This window comes from Choloepus didactylus, chromosome 9, assembly GCF_015220235.1.
Source record: "Choloepus didactylus isolate mChoDid1 chromosome 9, mChoDid1.pri, whole genome shotgun sequence".
In the NCBI taxonomy this organism is placed as follows: domain Eukaryota; kingdom Metazoa; phylum Chordata; class Mammalia; order Pilosa; family Megalonychidae; genus Choloepus; species Choloepus didactylus.
The window spans coordinates 117411831-117437203 of NC_051315.1; the positions used below are offsets into that span (position 1 = coordinate 117411831).

Sequence of the window (25373 nt, forward strand, 5' to 3'; positions counted from 1 at the left end):
AAACTCTAGCAAGTAGCTACTGTCTGTTAGAACATGTTCGAACCTGCTTTCCCAAGTTTAATTACCAGCCAAGCTTCTATCAAAGAGCAATAAATGTGTTTTCAACAAGGGTTCACTTTTAAACCATGAAATAAATACAGGTTAGGAAGGCATTACACATTGAAGACACCAAATAAAAAGTAACAAAGTTTCTACTTCAAATCCATAGAAGAAAAATGTCAGACTAAAGTTTAAAGAACTGCCCTAATCTTTTCCACAATGCTAGTGTCTGACTACAATTGTTGAAAGGGTAAGAGACGAATCAGTAAACTGTACTGACTGATAGCACTCATGGATTCAACAATATTACTGGTGAAGTTGAGTAGAAAAGGACAGGATATGGTGTCAGAAAACCTGGGCTGAAGACGTAGCTCTACAACTTAAGCTAGGAGTCATAGTTTCCACTACTCTAAAATGGATCCCAAACCTCTCAAGACTGTGAAAATGTTTTTAAAACTTACAACATAATTGTAAAACTTCTTAAATGATTTTCATTTATTTTAAGAATTGCCTACTAAGCTACTTGACAAGGCAAAACCCTATTTATATTTCTCTACATTTGTGTACATGGCTCCAAATCAGAAAATACTGTATATATGTACAGAAGCTGAATACTGAGAGTTTTGGCATTGTTCCTTACTTCAAATTTTAATAATATAAGGGGGAGGAGGACCCACTAGAAAATAGTCTTATTAGAACCATAAGAGAGTAATCATCTCAAGATCTTAGAGCAATGAAATAAGACTATCTTTAAGGAGAGAAATGATATTCAATAATTAAGGAGCACCAATTATAGAGTCAGATGACTTCTGTTTGAATCCTGTCTCTGCCATTCACTTGGTGCAACCTTTTATGTCTGTTTTGTCATCTATAAAATAACAGGTGAAATAATATACCTCAAAATGCTATTCCACCTATCTCTACTTCTTGTACTGAAAGAATAGCTTTTATAAGACCAACTCCCTTCCCGAGACCAACTATAAAAGCTGGATTAAAAAAAACAGAAAACCATCAACTGTTTAAAAAGCACCAAAGAGCAACAAATACAATCTGGACTTGAGGGACAAAGGTTTTGGAGAAAAGGCACATACACTGAGGGGACCCCTACCCTTTGTCTCTCTGCTTGTTCCCTTGGGTTATTCTAGAAATAAGAGGCCAAGCAAAAAGTCACAGCTAGGACTTAAGAGGCCAAGGTTCTTAAGAGGAAGGAGTTGCAAAGGAAACAGCTAGAAATTTTGCACAAAATTTTCCATAAAGACGTTTACTGATAGCTCACCTAAACACAGGGTGTGATGTTAAAAAAACAAACAAACAAAAAAAAAAAAACAAAAAACAAACAAGCAAAAACAGGAGCACCAGGAAGCTAAAAGGCTGAACAGAGATTTTTGGCAGTCTTACAATGCTTAAAGAGACCAGCGTTGGAATTCAAGACAGTAAGATGGAGAGCAACCTGGTAAGCACTACAGGCTTTCAGTTGAGAACCCAGAAGGGCTATGTTCTGTGAGCAAAGCTAGCCCTGGAAATAAAGACATAACTAAAAATAAACCAGCCCAAACAGAACCTTTTAAAAGGCGGCCTCTACTAGATCTGGTGTTCTGCCCATATACTGCCTCCTGCCAGAAGAAAAATTAGTTTTCCTTTGAAGAAAGATAGTATCATCCAGTCTCCATAATTTTTCATATAGAGTATCATCATTCAATCCAAAATTACCAGGCATGTTACCAAACAAAAAAACAAAAAACAAAACAAATCAAAAAGACAAAACACAGGAGCAAATGTCTGAAAACCAAGAGGGAAAGAAACAGGAAGTCAAAGTGTTCTAAAGCCCTTACACTATCCAGGAAGTGGTAAAGGTACTAATTTTAAGGTAGATTTTAAGAAGTAAAGGATGTTGCAATCTCTAGGGTAACCACTAAAATAGTAATAAAATATATAAACAACAAACTAAAGGGTAGGTAGAAGATTGGATAATAAAATATACTTGATTAATCCATAAGAAGGCAAGAACAGTGGGAAAATAGAAGAAAACAGCAGGATGGTAAATTGAAAACCAATATATCAATAGTTACATTAAATGTAAATGAACTAAATGTGTCAATTTAAAAACAAAGGTGGGTTTAAAAGTATATGTATTTACAAGCGACACCCTAAATATGAAGACACAGAAAGGATGAAAGTGAAAGGATGGGAAGATATTTACCATGCAAACATTAACCCAAAGAAGCTGATACAGTAATACCAGACAAGACAGACTTTAGGCAAGAAATATTACTAGAGACCAAGAGAGACATTTCAAGAAATAAGAGCATCAATTCGACAAGAAGATAAAGTGTCCTAAACTTATATTCACTTTATAACAAAATGTCAAAATACATAAACTAAAAGAAGAAACAGACAAATCCACAATCAAATCTGAAGTTTTAACACTTAACATTTGATAGGGCAAGCAGACAAAAAAGAATTTACTAAAGTTACAGATGATTTGAACATGATTAATAAATTCAACCAAATATATTTATCTTCAGCCAACACAGAATGAAAAACTGGAATTCACTGAAACTTAAAACTTTTCTTCATCAAAAGCACCATTAAGAGACTGAAAAGGCAAGTTACGAAAGGGAAGTAAAGAACTCCTATAAACTAATAAGAAAAAGACAGATAACACATCTTTTTAAAAGAAGGCAAACGACTTGTGCACTTTCATTTTATGTTATACATCAATAAAAGTTTTCAAAAAAAATTGGAGAAGGACTTTCAAATAAGCTTAAAGCTAGTGGACAGAATAACTACAACAGAATCTAACATTTTTGGTTATTTTTAAGTATTCCAATAATGATGGTTTTTAAATAACTTCTGACAGCAATTAGGTGTTTTAAGTATTAGAAAGTCACTTCTTTGATCAGAATGTTAATACCTCAGATTCAAAATCAAAACTGATAAAAGAAACAAAGTATACCAAAGATTTTTAATATGTTTTGGTATCTTACACTTGGATCATGGATAAAGTCATTATTTTCAAGTAATGTTTGATAAACCAGGAGTTATCAGTCCAAATGGTATCCATATTACAAAATCACCCCATACTGAAGGAACTTGGAAAAAGGAACACAGTTATTTAGAACAGTGCTTCATACACAATATATATTAAACATGTCGAATGAATGAATTTATCCTCATAGTACCAAGAAAATGTTAGCTCCACAGAGAAAATTATGATAAATTCTGTTAAGCAGTCATAATTCTTCTGCACTAAGGTGGTAGAGCAAAGTGGTGAAGACCATATACTTTAGACAAAAGAGATTTTGATTTGATTCTCTACAACAGTATTTAGTAAACTGGGTGATCTCAGCGGGTTGGTTTATCTCTTTGAACTCAGTTTTTAGCTTCTCTAACCTCAGCTTCTTCATCTGCAAAATGGAAATTACAAAACCCACCTCAAAAGTCAAGTATTTAAAACCATTAGCATCGTAATATAGTTATGTCATAAATGATAGCTACTGTTATGTACTCAGAAAAGTATTTTTACTTCTTCAAAGAAACACAAAAAATTAAATTGTATTGTTTTCCTCAATTACTGTTTAAAAATAACAACAAAGGACACTATGAGGATTAAATGAATTAATATACTTGAAGTGCTTCAAACAGTGCCTGGCACAGACTAAAGGCTATGTAAGTGTTATCTACTATTTTTATTTTTTAGTAGTAGGTAGACTTGTAGCCCACTGAGGGGCTCTATCAACCCACTTTGAGGGTTCTTACGGAAACTGAGATTGGCTTAATACTGATCAATGTACACCTGTTTTCTTTCACAAATATCACATAACCTTCAGTTTTCAAATGGCGTAAAACTTCAGAACTGCAAAGGATTAAAATGATATAACCAAGGTAATTTAAGATTCCATGGCCTAGCCCTTCAGGACACTCATAAATCCCTTGAAACTATATATAAAAACGTGTGTTGTGTGGTATATGTATGCCCACATGCTGACTTTTGGGAGAAAGTTCCTGAATTCTGACCATTCTCCAAGGAGTCTATAGCCCCAAAAGAGATAAAAACCACAAGACTTATCCAATAAACCTATTTTACAGATAAACAAAACAAAAAAACAAGAGTCTTACCCAGAGAGATTAAATGATTTAAGCAAACTGATGACAAGATATAAACTAAAATCTAGGACGTCAATTCATTGTCAAATACTTTTTTTCACTACTCCATGCTTCATACATATGTTGGCAGTCCATTTTAGTGCAAATTTTCATTTTCTTTACTACTTGATGTGTGCTCTATCTCTGCACCACAAAGCCTACTTCATGCTGGGCAGTACTGAGAGTGAATAAAGATTTACATCCCTAAACTCAATACCATGAACTGCTAAATCGTCACTGCATAAAGAATAGTTCACAGAGCACAGTGATAAAGGTTTTTATGGTTCTATTAATTTGTTTGAAACAGGAGCTGAGTTGGAAAATAAGGAAAAAAAAAACTAATTCGTCAAACCCCAAACTCATTATCAGTATTTACGATGATACCTTGGTTTTCTTTTACTTGAAGCCCTATTAATTCACTTTTGCTCTAACCATAAGCATATGTCCTAACCATATGCTCAGGTATTACATGTTGTCAGTCACAGCTGTAAAAACATACCAGGAAGACTTTTAAGCAATCTGTGTTTTTCCAGAATGGACCTATTTTCAAACTTCCTTGAATGTGCAATCTAGAAAACTGAGAGGAAGAAATGTTTTTTGGACCTGAAGGTATCGAAATCTACAGGAAAAAAGAAAGAACCACAAATTCCACTATCTCCATATCCTCCTCCTGTCTTCTAACCTCCAATGGCACACAAGTCCTTCCTGGTAATTTCAACAATCAACTTACAGTATTTCTCTCAACCCTACTCCTTGTCTTCTATTAGCTTTGGGAACTGCAACAATCATTCCAATGACCAATCACAGATATAAATGCCTCAATTTTCAATTCTCATTTTATCAGGATTCCCTCAACCACATATCAATATAGGCAAACCTTAAACCTCATCATTCAATGATATCAAATAATTCTGACACTGAAAATGATCCTTTTTCTTTTCATCGCTCCCAACTTTGTTACATTTAAATGAACCAAATATTCCCTCTCACTGAATCTCCAGGTCTATTATACCTAACAACTAACATTTCTATTTTTGGGGACCTTATGATTGATTCACTTGCCTCCTTAAACTGCAGGGACCCACCACAATCAACCATTCCACAATGCTCATAGCCTAGAATTCTACCCCATATCCAAGATGGTAAATCTTAGTGAATTTTCCTTATTTCAAACATTCTTCCCCGAAACAGTTAAGTACTCCTGGAAAAAGTTACGAACTGTTGACTGCTTTACTATATGTGTGCCAACTCACCAAAATTATGCCCTGACAACTACACTAATTCTTTTATTCATATCCAGGTGACACCAGCACAGTGGGCATTACCAACTTTTTCCATATTCCTTCTATATTAATTTCCTATTACTTGTTTAACAAATTACCACAAACCTAGCACAAATTTATTCTCTTACAGTTCTAAAGGACAGAAATCTGAAACCAGTTTCACTGAGCTTAAAGTCAAGGTGTCAGCTGGGCTGGTTCTTCTGGAGTCTCTGAGAGGACAACCTGCTTCCTTGTCTGTTCAGCTTCTAGCAGCCATATGCATTTCTTGTCTTGTGGACCCTTCCTCCATCTTCAAAGTGCATCGCATCACTCCAGTCTCTGCTTCCATCATCACACATAACCTTCTCCTCCATTCTGACTCCTCCTGCAACATTCTTATAATGACTGCTGTGATTACATCAGGCCCTCCAGAAAATCCAGAATAATCTCCTCATTTCAGATTCTTAATCACAATCCCAAAAGTCCCTTTTGACATACAAGGTAACATTCATGGGTTCCAGGGATTAGGACGTGGACATATTTGGGGGTACATTGTGGTAGGGCACCCTCCCACACTCTCAACACCTTAAATGCTTAGAACTATCATCCTAAGTTGATAGTTCTACCTTCTCCATTATTAAGGAGACTCAGGGTATCTGAAGAGTTCCTCAGCTTCTCTCCTCTTCACAAATCTTGCTACATTCCACCTCACCTCTTCACCCATCCTTAATGACTTTCCAAATGGCTCAAAGAAGCAGTGATCCTCCTTTCCTAGGTTAACTCTCCACCAGTGCTTTTGAATTTATCTCCTCTAATCTTATTTAATGATAACCTACAATCCTACTGTAGTACAAATCTCATTTGTGAAAATGACTGGAAATGCAGACAATGTCAAGTGGAAGCCTGAAAATATCTCTGAAATTCACCATAAAGTCTTACACAGAAAATTTCTCTATTCACCCTATCTATCAAGATAGGAAATGCTTTTTCTAGTCTATTTGACATTAATTCCAATTGCTTAAAAGCAGACTATGGAATATTATGCATTAATTTAATTTTCCCTTGATATATTATAGCAATCTAAGTGAAAAATGAAATACATTTACATTCATGGATTGTATAATTAAGATTGTTGTATAATCTACAACTAATTTTCCCCATAAAATACTCAAATCTTTTCCCAACTGTTAATGTTTTGAACAATTCAAACTGAAAATAAAACTTTTACTATATAGCCCCAAACTAATTTTACAAGCTTAACATACAAACATTTCTTTAAGAATGGATTGAAAATAACAAACTTAAGTAAAGTAAGGGTTAAAACCTAATGCCTGCAGGGACCAAGCAGGCAGTGTTAAGTCTGAAACATTAGGAAAGAGAAGAATGGCAAAAATTAGAGGTCACATGGCCCATCTAGAGACACGGACACTTTTCCTTTTTTAACAATGAACCTGCCAAACAAAAGAAAGTTACATGCGTCAAATTTTAATGGCTGCCTTCATGTAATGTGATTCCATTTCACTTTGAGGAGCAAGTGTATTTCATGATAACCATATGCTGAGGCTCATGCATGACATTTTAGGCAGACACCTCCTTGTTAAAAGTAAAACTCAGCTAGCTGAGTAGGTGTAGGTGGGCAGACAGTGATGCATCTTCACTCCTCCCTCTCTGAGCCTGTGGTATAAAATTTCAACAAATTCCAACAATTAGAGCCACTATTCATAGGAAAAGAAACCTGTAAAGCCCCATGCAGTTATAATCAGTTCACCTAGGGTACACCGTAATGTGACCTGTGATGTCTGAGATGAGGGTAAAAGTCTTCTAAGCAAAGAATGTCGATGTTGATAGGGAAAACATTTTTCATTTTTGGAAAATTAAAAAGCCTTTATTATGTTTTATATCTTGACTGAGGTACTGGTTACATAGGTGCACACATTTGCAAAAATCATTTCATTTACTTTAGTTCTATACATTTTAATGTACATGTTTTACTTTAATTATTAAAAGTCCAGAAAGTCAAAAATGAGAGAATGAAAGATAGGAAAATGAAAGGATTTCATCTTGTGGAACCTGAATATCATTACTTCAGTTTCTTTCTGAATCTAAAACAGCCTACTTCTTCTATGAGCAGTTTGAAAAGCCATGATCTATTAAAAAAAAGAACTGTAAGATATTACATAAAAACTGTGTGTATTAATTTATTCAAGATATACATGAGCACCTATAACGTGCACAAGGCTGTGTGCTAGGTGTTGGGGACCCAGTGGTTAACACAAACATGGTCCCCATCCTCACAGAGCTCAAACTCTAGTAGGGAGACAGGCACTAAACAATTGTTAATAATAGTCGTAATAAATGCTGCCAAGGAACAGTACTGGGTACAATGAGAGCAACTGTACCCAGTGGGGGTAGACAGCATGGGTTGGGGAAAGCTTACCACAAATTTAAGCTAAGGCTTGAAGAAAAAGATTTCCAGAGGGAAGATGTGTGAAGATTCCAAGATGGGAGGTAAGGATTTCAGCAGGGAAGGACCATGATCAGATCTGTGCTTTAAAATAACATCCCTGGGGCAATTTAGAGAACAGAATAGAGGGGAGCACGAGTGAACATTATTAGACTAGAGACTACTGATACCCCCAGAGAAATGAAGGTGGTTTGGTGCTGGGTAGTAGACATGAAAGCACAGAGAAACTGCATGGTGGTAACAGCAATACATGATGGAAGGAGAGAGGGAGAAGGAACAGACAAGAATAATTCCCCAGGTTTCTGGCATAAACAAGTGGAATGATAATGAATATGTGTTCATTTGTACATGACAAGTTTAAAGTACTTCTCAGAAAATCAAAAGAGCCATCAACTAGACAAATGAAGATATGAGCTTGAATCTCAGAGAATTAGGCTGGAGACATAATTTGGGAATCATCTACATAGTACCATCAAAGATCACTGTTAACAGATCACTGTAACAGATATAATAATAATGAAAAAGTCTGAAGTATTACAAGATTACCAAAATGTGATACAGAAACACAGAGCTAGCTTATGCTGTTGAAAAAATGGCATCAATAGACCTGTTCAAAGCAGGGTTGCCAACCTTCAATTTGTTTAAAAAAAAAAAAAAAAGGTACTATCTCACTATCTGCAAAGCACAATAAAACAAGGTACAGCTGTACAGAGAGGCAGTAAATGAAGTTATGGGAATAAATGAAGTGAAGAAACCAATGTAAAGGACAGGTAGGACTAAGCCCCAAGAATGCCTCTATTTAAGGGGTGCAGGAGGAGGGGTGGCTGAGAAAGAACAGCCAGACAGGTAGGAAGCATACCAAAGAACTGCTCTGTCACAGAAATCAAGGACCCAATAATGTTATGGCAGCTGAAAAATTAAGGAGGATGAAGATGTGTAGTGATCTTTGTACCCAGAGATATGCAGATGACACGGTGATCCCAGTATGGGCAAAAGTGACCAGAGTAGCTGAGGTGGAAGCTTAACTGGAACATAATCAAAGTGAACGTAAGATGAAAACAGGAGATGGCAAAGTGTCAACAATTCTTATAACATTTAGCTGTGAATGAGAGAAACTCTGGGAGGCAGTGCCGAGAGTCCATAAAAATTTTAGGTAGAGATCCACACTACAGGTAGAGAACTGGCCTTTGACAGGAGAGGAGACACTGTCTTCCATTAAAACCGGGGGGTGGAGGTGGGGGAAGTGGTGGTGGTGGTTGTGGAATACACGTAAAGTTGTAGATTCAGTGGCGAGAAAAAAACCTAACAGTTCCCATCTGATGTTTTTTCTTTCCTCTGAGAAAGCAAAGATCATTTACTAAGAGGGAGAGCTGTGGGTATGAAGGGAAATCTGTTTCAAAGTAGTAGAGTAAGCTGACCAGAGAAAAAGTAAGTCTGCTGGGCATTGTGGAGGGTCCAATGGAGGTTTGTGATATGGAAAGATAGTGGCACTGATCTGCCCTGTGGGAAGTTTCTTCCAGCACACGCTCAGGAAAGGTCTATTTCTAGGATTGTGGCACCACCAGTTGGGTTTGCTGAAAAGATGAAGGGACAAGAAATGTTCATTTTTACTAAAAGCACATTACTACAGGCCAGTCCTGCAAATGCTTTACATGAATGGCTCACTTAAGTCTCAGAGCTACCCTACCCAATTGGTACATTATTTTCATTTTATACACAAGAAAGCTGAGGCACAGACTAATAAAACTTCTTGACTGTTGTCGCATCAGAGACAAGCTAGGATTCAAGGTTTGAGAATTCATTTGCCGAAAGAAAGACAGAAAGACAGAAAGAATGAAACGAAAATAAAACATATAATTTAAAAATATCATATTTACTACTTTTAAATCCTTCTTTTGTCCATAGAGCAATGGACCATGAAATTACAAGTGGTTTTCAAGCCTAGTATAGTTGCTAAGGAAGTTAAAGCAATCAAACAGCGGCAAGCTAACTTAGTTCACATTTTTATATGCCAGGCACCATGACATATGTTTTCACATGCCATCTTTTTTACCCTCAAAATGATATTACAGAAACTACCAAACTCCAACACAGTAGACTTGACTCTTGAAGACGACTGTATAACAATGTAGATTACAAGGGGAGACAGTATGATTGTGAAAACCTTGTGGCTCGCACTCCCTTTATCCAGAATATGGATGGATAAGTTGGAAAACGGGGACAAAAAGCTAAATGAAAAATAGGGTGGGATGGGGGGAAGATTTGGGTCTTCTTTTTTACTTTTATTTTTTATTCTGATTCTTATTCTTTCTGTTATAAGGAAAATGTTCAAAAATAGATAGGGGTGATGAATGCACAACTATATAATGGTACTGTGACTGTACACTATGGATGACTGTATGGTATGTGAATATATCTCAATAAAACTGAATTTAAAGAAAAAATGATATTACAAGGTGAATCCATATCCTGACAAGGAAAAGAAAGGGTGGAAAGGCTAAATAATTTGTTATACCTTTTATTAAAGCCCTGAAAAATGAAGTGGCCTCTTCCTGACTCCCTTGCCATTAAGTTCTTACAAAATCAGGGCTAAGAAGTCTAACTGAATTCACTCAGCAGGACAAAAAACTTTACAGCTCTGTTTGCTCTTACTGGAAATTCTAAACATTGCTTTATTCTATCAAGTTAACAGAAACTAGAGCAAGCTCTCATTGCTACACTGTAGCAAAAAATCAAAGCCAAAGCAACTGAAAATAAAAATCGAAATAAAGAGAGCAAAACCTTAGAAGAATGTCATTATATGTCCAATTTCTAAACATAAACCCTGAATTAACAAGATAAATCACTAGACTAATTTTGGACTGACACAATAGTTCAGCTTGATGAATCTGGCTTCACCCTACAATCATACCCTACAATCAAAAATAGCTTAACCCCTCTGAAAACTATTGAACAGCTTAGCTCAAGTCAATGTTTTCCAATTTGTCCTGCTGAACAAGATTTTTCTTTTGAGTGATAAAACCGTAACAATTCAAAAAAAGCAATAGCAGATTAAAAATGGAAAAACATCTGAAGAAATTAGGATCCTTAAACAAGATTGGCTAAAATAATGCTCTGCAAGAATTTATTATTAGTAGAGATTTACTAATAGGAGAGATGGATGACAGCTATTAGATTATTAAAAAAAAATTTGTGTTAATATGCCAACCTCTGTCACTGGAAGATGACAGAGGAAGACATTAGGATTTAAAAAATACCTGTAAGAGAATATTCAGCTTTTGTTCTTCAAGTCATTCGACCACCTTTATTCAAGAAGAAATGGCTTTTCAATATTTACCATTTTGAAGCACCAGTGCCGGACACTAAAAATAAAATTTTAATCTTTACCTTTCAGTTTTCCATTCTAATATAATTACTTCAGTAACTATATGAACAATTTAAGGGCTGAACTTGGCCTTTGCAAACAAATACTTTTTATTAAAAAGTTCTTTAAACAGCTGACATGTACCATCCAAGAAAATCTGAAAGAAGACACTGTGTTTTGAAACTTAACTCCTTAAAAGGAAAAAAAAAATGAAAAACTTGACTTACCATATACATTAGTATGTCTCTAATCATCACCATAGCTGTTTGATGATCATTCCAAGCTTGATTTAGTGTTTGAAGAAAGTTGTTATTCAATGAATTTAGTACATCTTCTCGCACCTATTAACAGAAGAGGTTCATTGCATTTTGTTTATATACACACATATTCATATACATGCATGTATCAAATAAAATTATGAAATAGAACTCTCAATTTCAAATTAAAGAAATGGTATAGGTCAGAAGAAATATTTTAAGTTATAACCTATAAACTGATGACAACCAAAGATATATGTATTGTCCAGACCTCTCTTGACCTTGAGAATCATAAAGCAACCTCTAGGCCATTTCTCGACCCTCCAAAGATTTAACATCACAGAATATAATCCAAAGTCCTTATAATGAACTACAAGATCCTACAGAACTGGCCCTAGGATACTGCTCCCACCAAATTCCCTACTACATCCCCTTCTCTTCCACAATTGAATAATGTTTGAGTGTACTGATTTTAAAGTCAGACTCCCCAACTCCAATCCTGGCCCCTTGATTAGCTGTGTGATTTGGGGCAAGTTATATTAGTCTCTGGGTCTCAGATTCATCACATGTGACATAGCATCCATCTTGTAGGACTGTTGTAATAATTGAATTAACACTAGTGACAGTGCCTGGCACTCAGTAAGACCAAACTAGTGGTTTACTATGCTCCAGCCACAATGACCTCCTTGTGCACACAGCAACTATGTTCTGTCATTTCTCCTGCCCCAATTCACAAGGCTCACTCCTTTATTTTATTTTGTTCAAGTTTCACCTCTACAGAGAGGACTTCCCTAACCTCTCAAGAGTCTCTAATCCTTTACCCCATACTTTATTTTTCTTCACAGTTCTTTATACTTATCACTATCTAACCACTATGTTATGTCACTCTTTGTTTATTGTTTCTCCCACTAAAATATAAGTTCCATGGACAACTGCAGGGATTCTGTCCTTTCAATGTGTACCTCCCACACCTAGAACAATGTCTGGCATACATAAAAGATTCTTTATTTCATACCCACCCCCCAACAGCATGGAATGATTTACCTCGAATATGGCAAGCACTTTCATGATTATTTGCCTTTGCACATAAAGTTTCCTTGGGTCTGGAATGTCTTCTTAATCCGATCCTGATAAAAGACTACTCAGACTTCAAGAATTCCTTTCCACAGGCTACAAAGCTTAGTACTCCTTCTACTCCTTGCTAGGCTATCAATCCCATGAAAAGATTATTCGACTAAGAAATAGAATCTAGACACTGATTCTAACTTTATCATGAAGAAGTAATGTGTCTGTGTTGTAAATTCCTACAATATGGAACTGTGTTACTATTTTCTCCAGTTAGTTAAATCCAACCCCATCCTCCCTCCAAGGTCTAGCTCGAGTCTCAGTAACAACAGCCAAACATGTCTCTTCTATATCCAAACATCCTTTACCGTAGATAACCTGCAGTAGTGGTTAGACTTTTTTTAGGTTGGGGAGAATCTACAGTCCTGATACTTATTGAGAAACTTGAAGTTTTTATTTTTAATATGTGTGTGGAGATATATAGAAATCTATGAACTTGAACTATAAATATATGCTAAATAAAATGCCAGTCAGTATTAGAGCTAGCAAAAACAAATCATTGGAAGTGCCAAAGATCGAAGGAAAACACAGATACATTATTGGAGAAGAAGTTAAAACTGAGAAAACTGTATTTAATTCATTTTTTCTTCAATTAGAGAAAATGGGGTCATTAGTAGACTGTAATGATAGTACAATACATCCAGTCTACAAAACATACAGTATGAAAACTACTAGTCTACACAACGTAATTTAGAACCCTTTACATAATATTTAATCTTTTGTTTCATGTTTAAGTCTCTTCTCTAACAAGACTAATAAGGTCCTTGACTTCAGGATACAGTACTGAGAAATTAGTCCATAATTATGTTGACCACATCAAAAGCGTTAAACATCCAAATGAATTAGTTGACAGCACTGCGTTTTAAACAAACATTTTTATGCAAAATGGATAATATATCATTTTTTTCAACTCATTAAGTCTAGCACATGTAAGATGCAAATACCAAAGGTAACTAAAACTACATAAAAACAGCAGATTGAAAATATGTCTATTTATGAAATTGTTCACCAAGATTTATACTTTCACTGAACCATGAAATTTTGAGTAGCAATTAAACTAAAATCATTACAACACTAAAGCAAACTGTACTATGTAACAAAAATAAAATTATATATTCCAAACATCAGAATATTTAGTCAGTTAATTATTCTTAGGTGATTTAAGTGAACTTCTGTATACCCTTTATTATAAAATCATCTTAAGTAATAAATGTCTAAAAGAAAGTCAATTTGACTTTGGAATATACAGATGTGCTTGGGATACTTGTTGGATGAATGAAAAAGTGATCAAGTAAATAAAATGTTAATGTTATAAAACTGAATATGTTTTCTAAATTCACCTATTTATATATTTTAAGATAAAATATATTGACTAATATTTATGGAATACTTATTATACTTACACTAGTCTTTCAGCAAAATGGCAAAAATTCACTAGCTACCACTATCATGAATGATAAAATCTAATTTACATACTTCAAAGTATTATCCTAATCAGTAACAGTGAACTTGACTAAGCAACAAGAGCAACCAGCTACTATTAAGAACTAACTTCATGTTTATTTTCAAAAAATTACACATTTATAGGCATATGACTAGAAGTGAAACATATGCCTTAAATACAACTGGGCCAATGTCCTCTTATGCAAATGAGGCTGAAATGAGTAGCTGACAGTTAATGGCTTGACACTCAGTCTTGCAAAAGGGCGAAGGGGGAAACAGGAGCTTAGAACAGTGGATCACAAATCTGGCAGTGAATTAGTATGTTTAAAGAGCTTTTAAAAATAGATTTTGGGCCCCACTCAAGCCCCAAAGAAAGAAAACCTCTGTTTTTGTTTGTTTGTTTGTTTTTTAAAAGGGCTATCCAGGTAATTTTGACACACAGCCAGATTATGAAACCACTGGCTTAAAAGAGCCATTTCTCTTCCTTCCCTTTGCAGAATTTATTCAACAAAGGTATGTTTTTATATAGCTGTAAAAATAACATCAATGCATTTCTGAGGCCTGATTTTTTTAAGCCAATCCATTAACATGTATCATTAACCTTTGCTTTATTAGAATACCTAGCTATATTATGTCATTTCCAAAGCACCACAGTAATCCAAAGAAAAAGACTATATTACAATGAAACACAAGAAAAAATGTCATCTGAGAATTTTAAGCAACTTCCAACATGACAGCAGAAGCACAATCTATAAAAGAAAAATGACAAATTCTACACCATCAGAATTAAGAAATTTTGCTCTGCTAGACACTATTAAAACAACAAAAAAAAAAAACTTAAAAGAATGGGGACAAATATTAGCAAATCAAATAACTAGCATTCACAATATATAAAGAAATCTCGAAATTCAACAGTAAGAAAGCAAACAACTCAAAAAATGGGCAAAAGACTTGGACACACACTTCGCCAAACAGGATATACAGAAGGCAATTAGAATTTAACACATGAAAAGATATCCAAACACATTACCACTGGGGAAATGCAAATTAAAACCATGATGAAATACCACTACATACCTATTAGAATGGCTAAAATAAAAGATACTAACAATATCGTTTTTGTTGATGAAGATGTGGAGCAATTGTAATGCCCATACATTGCTGGTGACAATGCAAAAATGTACAGACCCTCAAGAAAACAGTATTACAATTTCTTAAGAAGTTAAATATACACTTACCATGACCTGTTAATCCCACTCCTAGCTATTTACCTTAGAGAAATGAAAATTTATATTCACACAAAAACCTGCACACAAATGTTCATAGCAGTTCTATTCATAATCACAAAAAACTACACAGAACCCAAATGCCCTTTATTAAGTAAATGGATAAGCAAAACTGTGGTACATTCGCACAACAGAATACAATAAAAAGAACTATTGGCGTACACAACAGCATGGATCAATCCCAAAATAATCATGCTGAATGAAAGGAGCCAATCTCAAAAGGTTACATACTGCATGATGTATGACTCCATATGTATGACATTCTTAAGATACTAAACTATAGTATCAGAGAACAGATGAGGCTTTGTGACTAAAGGGGTAGCAGAGGTTATTTTCTTGGGTGATGGAATAATTCTGTATTGATTGTGATAGTGGACACCCAAATCTACACAGGTGTTAAAACTCATGGAATTGTCCATGAAAACAAGGGTCAATTTCACATTAATTTAAAAGAATATGCAGCAAGTATGATTCTCAAGTTGAATCCTGCTTTATTATTATTATATTATTATATTACAAATGTAAGCTATGATGCCACAGACTTGATTCATAAAAATCTAAATGACAATGGAAGAATGTTAAGTTATTTAAGTAACATCAAACTTGCAAACTGCAGCAATTCAAATTGCAATACTATACTCATCATATCTGTGATTATAGCTTTTCCTGAATGTTTTAATCTTAGAAAAGATTAAAATGGAATTACTAAGTCAAAAGGAAATCTTTTTTTTCAACGTTGTAATAAAACCTACTTACTGATAAGGTAACGTCCAAGCTGCATGAAACTGCCCCCAAATCAATTAAATCGCAAGGGGAGGAAAAAGAGGTGGAAAGGGAGATGCCAGGAGTGGCCAACACGCGTTAAGAGCATGTGAGCATGACCAGGGCTCCAAGTCTTTGCCCTCGGGTTTTCAAATCCAAGCAACTCTGGGTTGACAAAGAAGCTGAGCCTGGGCTAGTAATTCTTGGCTGGTTGGAAAGCTAAAGGACATTAATAATCTGCACTACAGTAACCCCCATAATTACATTATATCATTACTTAAAGAATTTAATTCTAAAGCTCACATTGAAACTAGAACAGAGCCATAAAATCAATGCTGACATGGACTACTGAAAATGCACGATTTCCTTCTAAACCAGTCTCAACACTCAGGAAAGTATTCAGTCGTCCAAATACAGACAAATCTCTAAAATAAGCAAATATGTATTTAACATTATTCTGCACTGAAATACATATCATGTATTAAAAACATAAAATGGGGCATAAAGAATATGGAGCACATGGTAGTTATACACAAAATATTAAAAAGTATCACATGGGTATTATGACAAGAGGTTGAGTCCTAGAAATCTGTAGCATTCTAAGGTTTTAGAAGTTTTGTAGATATTTTAAACCTTTTAAGAATTCACTAATGACCAGAGAGTCCTGAATGATATAAAACTCACTGCCTTCTTGATATCTCCTAGAATGACAGTATTATTCTCAATATTTTTACCAACATTTAGAATAAAGGTAGCAATCTTGGTTGGTGAAATCATATAGCATCATTAACAAAACAATCACTATGGGAAAAACTGTCTTCTCTACTGCTGTCAGGTTTGAAGTTTCTTCTGAAAGCAATTTTACTAACATATCTATATAGTTAGTTGTGTAAGTTTAAGCACTTCAAAGAACATGCTTTCAATTTTAAATCAAACTCATTCACAGTGACAACATTCCCCCACTCCCTCTTTAAGTGTCCAAAATGAAACTCTCAAAGAAAAGAGGTCCTAATATCAGATACCACCCATCGAAAAGAATAAAAATTTTTCTCCAGTTCAATATTTAATTATTGTTTCCAAAAAGCAAGATGCACTAGTTTAATTTTTAACCTTTTTATTAATAACACACCTTAGAAAATCAGGATTTCTGAGTACAAAATAGTACGGTGAAAAAGGGTAGCTTTTTACATACTGGTAAGAAATGAAAGTGGAAAGAAAAAAGGTAGTAAACCACAACAGAATTATCATTTGCAAAGTACTGCATCCCCAATGGTTAAGGCACAAGATATAAAATAAAAGCCATTAGTACAATAGCTAAACACTGAGAAGTATGGACACTGACAAGATTAAGTAATAAAACTGACAAAGCAAGTCAATACGGCAATTAGAATTTTCGTTCTCCTGAGTATCATGGGAAAAAAAGAGACATAGTTCTACAAGATCATAATCTCATTCCCCACAGACTGACAAACTCTGGTCTCAAAAAACCAGAAGTATACAGCCCAAAAATTATACTCTGCTTTTAAAGGGTGATTAGCTTCATTTACTAACTTGGGTGGGTAGAAGTAATATCCCACATACAGAAGATATAATAGATGTCTAAGCTAAGATATAAATTACTATAAATTACTGTGGTTTCCATGTTGACTGCTGGTATTATTCTGAGATTTATTTCAACAGAGCATTAGTGAGTGCCAACTACATGCAAGGAGGATGAAATGAATAAAATAGGTCCTAGCTCATTCATTCACTTGTTTAATAAATATTAAAAGAATGTCACTAGAAAATACAACAGGAAACAAAATAGGAAGGCTACCTGGCCCCCATGGTGTTTACAGTCGACACCACAATTTAAGCAGAAGAAGCTGATTCTTATCATGGGTACTTAACAAGAGAACTTGCTAAACAATGTGGTTCTCCTCCAACATCATTCCTCTGAAAGGGAAGCTACTCAAATCCTATGTCCCAAGAAGATCCCAATCTTCCTGGGTCTCTTACAATCCCTATTCCCTACCCAATCCCCAATAATCCCTTCCTCTTTGGGGATTTCTCTATTCATATTATTCATATTCAAGTCATTCTACCCTTCATATTCATTAAGGGCTTTTACAACTGTCCCACAGCCTCCCTCTTCTTTATGACTCCTGTCATCTACCTAAGCAATTCCAATATTCACTCTAATGGGCTGACACCCTCAGTACTCAATTTCTTTCAACTTAATTCCCTTGAAAAAAGAACAAGACAAGATGGCAGGAGAAGTAAAGATGAGTACCAACGAAGCACTGACAATGGTACTCAAGTCAAATTTTTAACTCCATCTTCCCACTGCAGTCTCTTTGTGATGCTTAAAAACCACCAATGGTTTCTGTTACCGACAGAATAAAACTCAAATCCCCTACAATGTTCTTCAAAACCTAACCCAATCCACTTTCTCATTCTTACTTCCTACAAATGCATCTGAAGCCCATTATGTTCCATCTATACAGATCTATTACATGACTATGTTCACATCTACCTGCCTTTTTTTACTCATACCATTTTTTCTACTGGAACTGTTTTGTGCCTTTGTTTGCATGATGAATCTTTAGTAACACTTTGGGACTCACTCAAAAGTGGCCTCCTTTTCTACCCTGCCCTGAATTCCTCAGGTAGAATAATTTCCCTTCGAATCTGATTACCTCACTAAAATTATGAGCTTTTTGCTGGCCAGAGTTGTGTCTTATTTATTTTTTGGTTCTTGAAACAAAGGAGAGACTCAACAACCCAACGACTGCTGACCTCAACTAAATCTGCCTTTGCTAAAGGCAAATTATTTCTGGAGTGTTTCAGCTCTCATAATTCACTGTGACCATTTACAACATATTTTATCCACAAATGACATTTAAAAAAACCTCTCTACATTCATTCACATTGTATTTAATTTCCCCAGATAAACCTCTTAATTATGAATAAACATAATATTTAAAGCTCTCACTCTTTTCCTTCCCCCTCCTCAGATAAAGAGAACATCAATATATCGAAAAAAATAGTACACAGAGACATCATTTTCAGCAAAGGATATCCTACATAGAAAAAATAAACGAAGGTGTTATTCTTTCTATAAAAAAGACTTTCAGGATTACAAAAAGATTCAAACAAGAAAACCACTTAAAAACTTTGACTATACCCCTTCAAGGCTTCACTTTCCCTACCTGTAAAGCAGAGTAGTCAGAACAGCTCAGGATCACAAGACACAAAATCCAAGTATGTAAGTCCAAGAGCGTAAATTCCAAAAGGCAGGGTCTTTGATATACTGCAGATGCTTAGACCAATGCTTAGCACACAATAGGTCTTCAAAAGGCATTTTTCTGACCGAATGAAAAGTGAGCAGTAGGAATCTCCTTTTGTTCTGCCTGTCTTCCATTCAAGCAAACTAAGATTTTATTTGAAGAATAGGATCCATGAATAGAAAGACCTTGAATACCACAGGAATAAATATTTTTACTAGCATCAAGAAGCTGCTTCTAGTACATTTAAAAAGTCAACATCTTTTCTGTTCAGCTGTTTTTCTAAAATGAAATTTTCAAGTTCAAGAATTAGCTTCAATAGGCTCATTTACAAGGCTGACATATTATTATTCAATTATTACTAGAGTAATAATTTGAAAGAGAAGGGGAAATTAAGTGAAAGGCAAATCTAGGAAATCTTTTAAGCACCACAAAACTGAGATGATAAAGCTCTTGCTACATTAAAACCAAAGAAAGTTTCTCCCGACTTTAAAGAATAATTAAAAACTGAAGTGTTTTTATAATAAACACGTATTTTGGTATAGGAATGAACAATGGTACTCTGCCACAACTATGCTCCTCCTAGGTCTTAATAACCCAAATTTATCAAGACACATAATCAACACATAATATTAAAGCTATTTTAGACTAATACAATTCACCCTATGTTATTTTATATTAATAATCTGTGATCCAGATGGTCTAAACCTTGAGTTTGTTCAAGACTGTTACTGGCAGAATAACTGCCAATATTTTTTTTCACTGTAGCTGCTTTTAAGTTATTTACCATTAAACATGAGGTGCTCAACCCCACGTGGAGAAAGAAAAGGCAAGTCCTCCATTATATCTGTGAGCCTAGAGACTCCTCACAGTTTGAATCCCAGATTGAACATCAAGTCTGAAACCCAGATAGAAATCTTAAAAGAATGGGAAGAGATGGGCTCCACCCTTACCCTCCCACAAGTGAGAGCTGATTATCACTATTTCTGAATTTAAAACTGTTTTCTTGGAATCATTTTAAAAATAACACACACACACACAAAATGGTTGTGAAAAAATACAACTACAATGATAAATAAATGTCAAAATTAAATTATTTTATATATTAAGGTTAGCACTGAGTCTTAAAAAAGTTTCACTAACCATCTGGCTGCTTTTCAGTCTTCACTGCAATTCTTTCTTTCTTTTTTTTTTTTTTAATCATCATTTTATTGAGATATATTCACATACCACGCAGTCATACAAAACAAATCGTACTTTCGATTGTTTACAGTACCATTACATAGTTGTACATTCATCACCTAAATCAATCCCTGACACCTTCATTAGCACACACACAAAAATAACAAGAATAATAATTAGAGTGAAAAAGAGCAATTGAAGTAAAAAAGAACACTGGGTACCTTTGTCTGTTTGTTTCCTTCCCCTATTTTTCTACTCATCCATCCATAAACTAGACAAAGTGGAGTGTGGTCCTTATGGCTTTCCCAATCCCATTGTCACCCCTCATAAGCTACATTTTTATACAACTGTCTTTGAGATTCATGGGTTCTGGGTTGTAGTTTGATAGTTTCAGGTATCCACCACCAGCTACCCCAATTCTTTAGAACCTAAAAAGGGTTGTCTAAAGTGTGCGTAAGAGTGCCCACCAGAGTGACCTCTCGGCTCGTTTTGGAATCTCTCTGCCACTGAAGCTTATTTCATTTCCTTTCACATCCCCCTTTTGGTCAAGAAGATGTTCTCCGTCCCACGATGCCAGGTCTACATTCCTCCCCGGGAGTCATATTCCACGTTGCCAGGGAGATTCACTCCCCTGGGTGTCTGATCCCACGTTGGGGGGAGGGCATTCACTGCAATTCTTAACCCACTTGAACACTAAAGGTTTAAATTCCTGAGTTCAGTCCTGTGCCCTCTTTTCTTTTCTCTTAGGATTCCTTCTACTTCCAGGGCTTTAAATACCAATCATGCACTAATAATTACCAAATTTACATTGCCAGCACAGACCTCCTAAAGTAAATTTGCACACCCAATTCCACAGGTATCTTAAAATTAACCTTCCAAAATGGGGTTCCTTTTTCTACCCCAAATCTTTATCAGAAAATAGAATCACCAAGTTAATTGTCCAATTTAAAAACCTAGAAATCATTGTAGATTCTTCCTTCTTCCTCACTCCCTACAATCTTATCAGCAAGTAACATCTTTCTACATCCAAAATTCATCTTGAATCTGAAAACTTCTGTCTCTTACAAATGTCACTATATTGGTATACATCCTCATTATCACTCACCTGAATTATTAGATTACTCCTTTCTGGTCTCTCTACCTAAATTCTTCAGTCCTCTAACTTATTCCCTACACGACAGCCAGAAAGTAGTATTTTAGAAACAGGTACCAGATCACACCACTTTGCTTAGTCTTTGACTGGTTCTTCCTTACACTATGTCTTTGGGGCCTAGCATGATCTGGCTCCTGCCTCTCTCTCTAACCTCATCTTGTTCCATCTTCCCCACTGCCAACTTTTAACTTTTAAATTTCCAGTCACGAAAGGTTTTTCACTTCAATTTCTCTAGTCCAAGGGCCTGCTTTTTTTTTTAAAGGAAGTTTTTATTGGCATACAGCCACAAGCGTTAATTTACATATTGTCTATTGCTGCTCAATAGCAGAGTTGAGGAGCTGGGACAGAGATTGTATGCCCAGAAAGGCAAAAATGCTGAATATCTGGTTCGTTACAGAAAAAAACTGTAGAGCCATCTCCTTTGTGTGAAATGCTCTCCAATCCACTCTTCTTCGGAGCACCTTCCCATTCTTCTAGTCCCAGAATAAACTCACCACTTCCTCAAAGATTCCTTTCTTGTCCACTGTAAGTAGGTGCCCTCATGACTTTTCTCGCACTTATCCTGTTTTATTCATTATATTTTTAAACTAAATTTGTTTACTTACTTATTATCTGTTCCACAAGGACAGAGATCAGATGTGTTTTATTTACAAATAGATTCTTTGCACATAACTTAGAGCCTGCCAAATAATAAATATTGCTGGATACTGAATTCTCTGATGAGAAGTCTGGTAAGAATAGCTTTGAGACTTTAAAAAAATAATCAAATTTTTAAAAGTCTTTAAATGTGGAAAGTAGCAAAAGTTTTCTCCCCAAGATAATCATGCTGTTTAAGTTATTTTATTTCAGAAAAAAAAAAAAAGGGTCAAAGAAAAATAATCCCTCTGAGTTCTGAAATGCTTTCTTGTTTACTAAAACGAGGCAGGATTTTTCTTATGATGAGGCACAAAAACCACATCATCCTCTAGGTTTCGCTTTGTTGTCCTAAGAAATTCACCAAGTTCCTCTGACACATTCTTCTAGAGATAAGAAGAATGATACACATCCACAAGGAATTTAAATTACTTCGAGAAACAGCACTTATCTTTTCTTTGCCTGTTTTAATTTTGTGAACTTATTATTGACTCCAGAGTCAATAATCAACTATCTTCATCCCAAAGAAGTGTCCTCTCTGGAATCTTCATCTGCCCTAATAGTTTGTATCTCTCCACTTCACCAAAAATGTTTGTGAAAATGTTCACTACTCTTACCCTGAAATCAGAGTATCAACAAACTATATAACAAACCAGACCTGATTTCACATGAAACTTGTATTTCCTTTGAATTCTTCAATGTATCCACACCTGGCTATCTATACCATAACATTAAAAGGTTCACTTCAGTAGAAAAGTACTCTGCTTTTAAAAAAAATTGTTAGTTCGGCTAAAAGCGCAACGCATTTTGGACAAAAAATTTTTGAACAGACCAAGCAATAATGCTTTCAGAACTACAAAAGGGATATATTCAGGGAGATTCAAGATACTTTGATACCACAGAACTCTGAACCATTCTCTCAACTTCCAGTCAAAAGATGCAACACAGAGACAGGTACTATTGATTTTCATGCAAATGATACTTTTCCACATTATTATCAGTAACATCACTAAATTCCATTCAATAGAACAAACTGATATCCTACACCAGGGAACAAATATTTTGAGTTATTGTATGATGAAACTATTTATCAGTTAATATCTCTTCTGTCAGTGTCTCCTTTAGACATACTGTATTTGTAAAGTAAGAATCTTTCATAAAATAAAAGTAACAAGATAAATGGAAAATACAAAAATATAAAATTGGATATGAGCAGAGGTTTAATTTAATTCAACTGAAATAATATATCAATCATTAGGTATGCTGAAATTGGTACATTTTCAGCCTAGTTGACTGACTTAAGCCAGTAGCAGCTGAGTGAGTGTGAAAGAAAAAAATAAAATGAAATAACATTTTCAGATACCGGTGATATATCACTGATGACCATGTGTGGGAAAAATAAAATCAAGAATTTACCAAATCTATTTTTCTTTTGTAAAACTTAAACTCATGTTTTCCAAAATACATTATATAGGACTGCCTGTATTTTCAAGTACAGTTCACCCCAGCTATGGAACCACTTTAAGCAACTTAACAATATGCTGAAGCTTTCAAGAGTTTTCATGTAGTCACTGTGTTCTCACATAATTTCAATTTCTACCTACCCAGGTTTCAGAGTTCAAAAGTTAGTCATTTAAACACTGATCTCACTAGCCTCCCTTCCTCTTCATGCTTTTTGGATGAGCCAATTTTCAACCGTAGGATATGACTACAGATGTTTTTCTTCATCTGTGCCCAAGACACAAAGCATTACTTAAAAATAATAACAAATCACACATTCATGGTGATTCCAACTAAGTTATCCTTTTACTCATTTGCCAATTTCTTAGCGTATTCCCCGAAAAGGATACACCAAGTCGTCTTCATCTTAATTTCAGAAGATGGATGACTTAATCATTAGATTCCTAATAGTTTTAGAACTAAAAAAATTTTAGATTATTTCCAACTTCTTCATTTCACATATAATTAAACCAAGATATAGAATGTAAAGGACTATAAACTTCACCAACAGTGAGCAAATTAACTTGAAGGTTCTCATCCCCCTCAATTTAAGCATTATCTATTGTATCTTGATCATTCAACCTGCCCCAGGTACAAATGTACACAGAAATTAAGAGCTCAGCCTGAAGTCACACTGCCTGGATTCAGTTCCAGCTAGGCTACTTATTAACTATATGAATCTGGACAAATTACCAATTCTCTTTGCCACAGTTTCTTCATCTGCAATATAGAGATGGTAATTATCTGGCTCACTTGGTTACGAGCATTAATCAAACTAATACATGCAGAAGCACTATAACTGGGCCAAGCCCAAAATAAATGCCAAATAAGAGTTAGCAATAATCATCATTATCATTCCTTATAGAACTTTTGTCAAATGAGGACAGGGCCCTCTTCTACACTTACTCCTTTCACCATTGCTTTCTTTCCATCTCCAAGATCACAGCTGCTCCAATATTCTCTCCTTCAGTACCTTTAAGCAAAACACTTCCACTCGACTCTTCTTTTGCTGCCAAACTTCTTAGCCTTTTTTTCCTCATTCCCCACACCTACCTTAACCATAGCTTCCTCCACAAGATTCAATCCTTGGCTCTGAGCTCTTTGTTCTCTGAACTCCAAAACTCACTCCATAATTTATACTATCAAATGTTGGGGTAAATGAAATCTAGTTCTGACTTCCTGCCAAGCTTGAAACCTTTGTATCTCCAAACATGATATTTCTACTTGAACATCTTATTATGATCTCACATTCAAATTTCTTCACATGCAAAATGATTTCTAAGTCCCCTTCCAACTACAAAAATCTCCAATATAATCTAAAATAAAGTTTGTCATCTCATCTACCCAAACCAGCTTTTCACTACAACTTTACAATATTTCCACTGATGGCACCATAATTCTCTCAGTAAACAAATTCTAGCTAGTTTACTTCAGAATTCCTGACAGCATCCACTCACTTCTAGTCTACCACTTTATTCCGTTTTCCCAGTT

General features: G+C 35.1%; 1 protein-coding gene across 2 annotated transcripts in view; it reads right to left on the reverse strand.

Annotated features, from left to right (window-relative positions):
* CUL3 (cullin 3) overlaps positions 1-25373 on the reverse strand; it is a 90655-nt gene that overhangs the window by 38184 nt on the left and 27098 nt on the right. For both annotated transcript variants that reach the window (XM_037848554.1, XM_037848555.1), the window contains one exon: positions 11503-11616. In XM_037848554.1, the coding sequence (XP_037704482.1) occupies positions 11503-11616 (114 nt within the window). The remainder of the gene's footprint in view (positions 1-11502; positions 11617-25373) is intronic.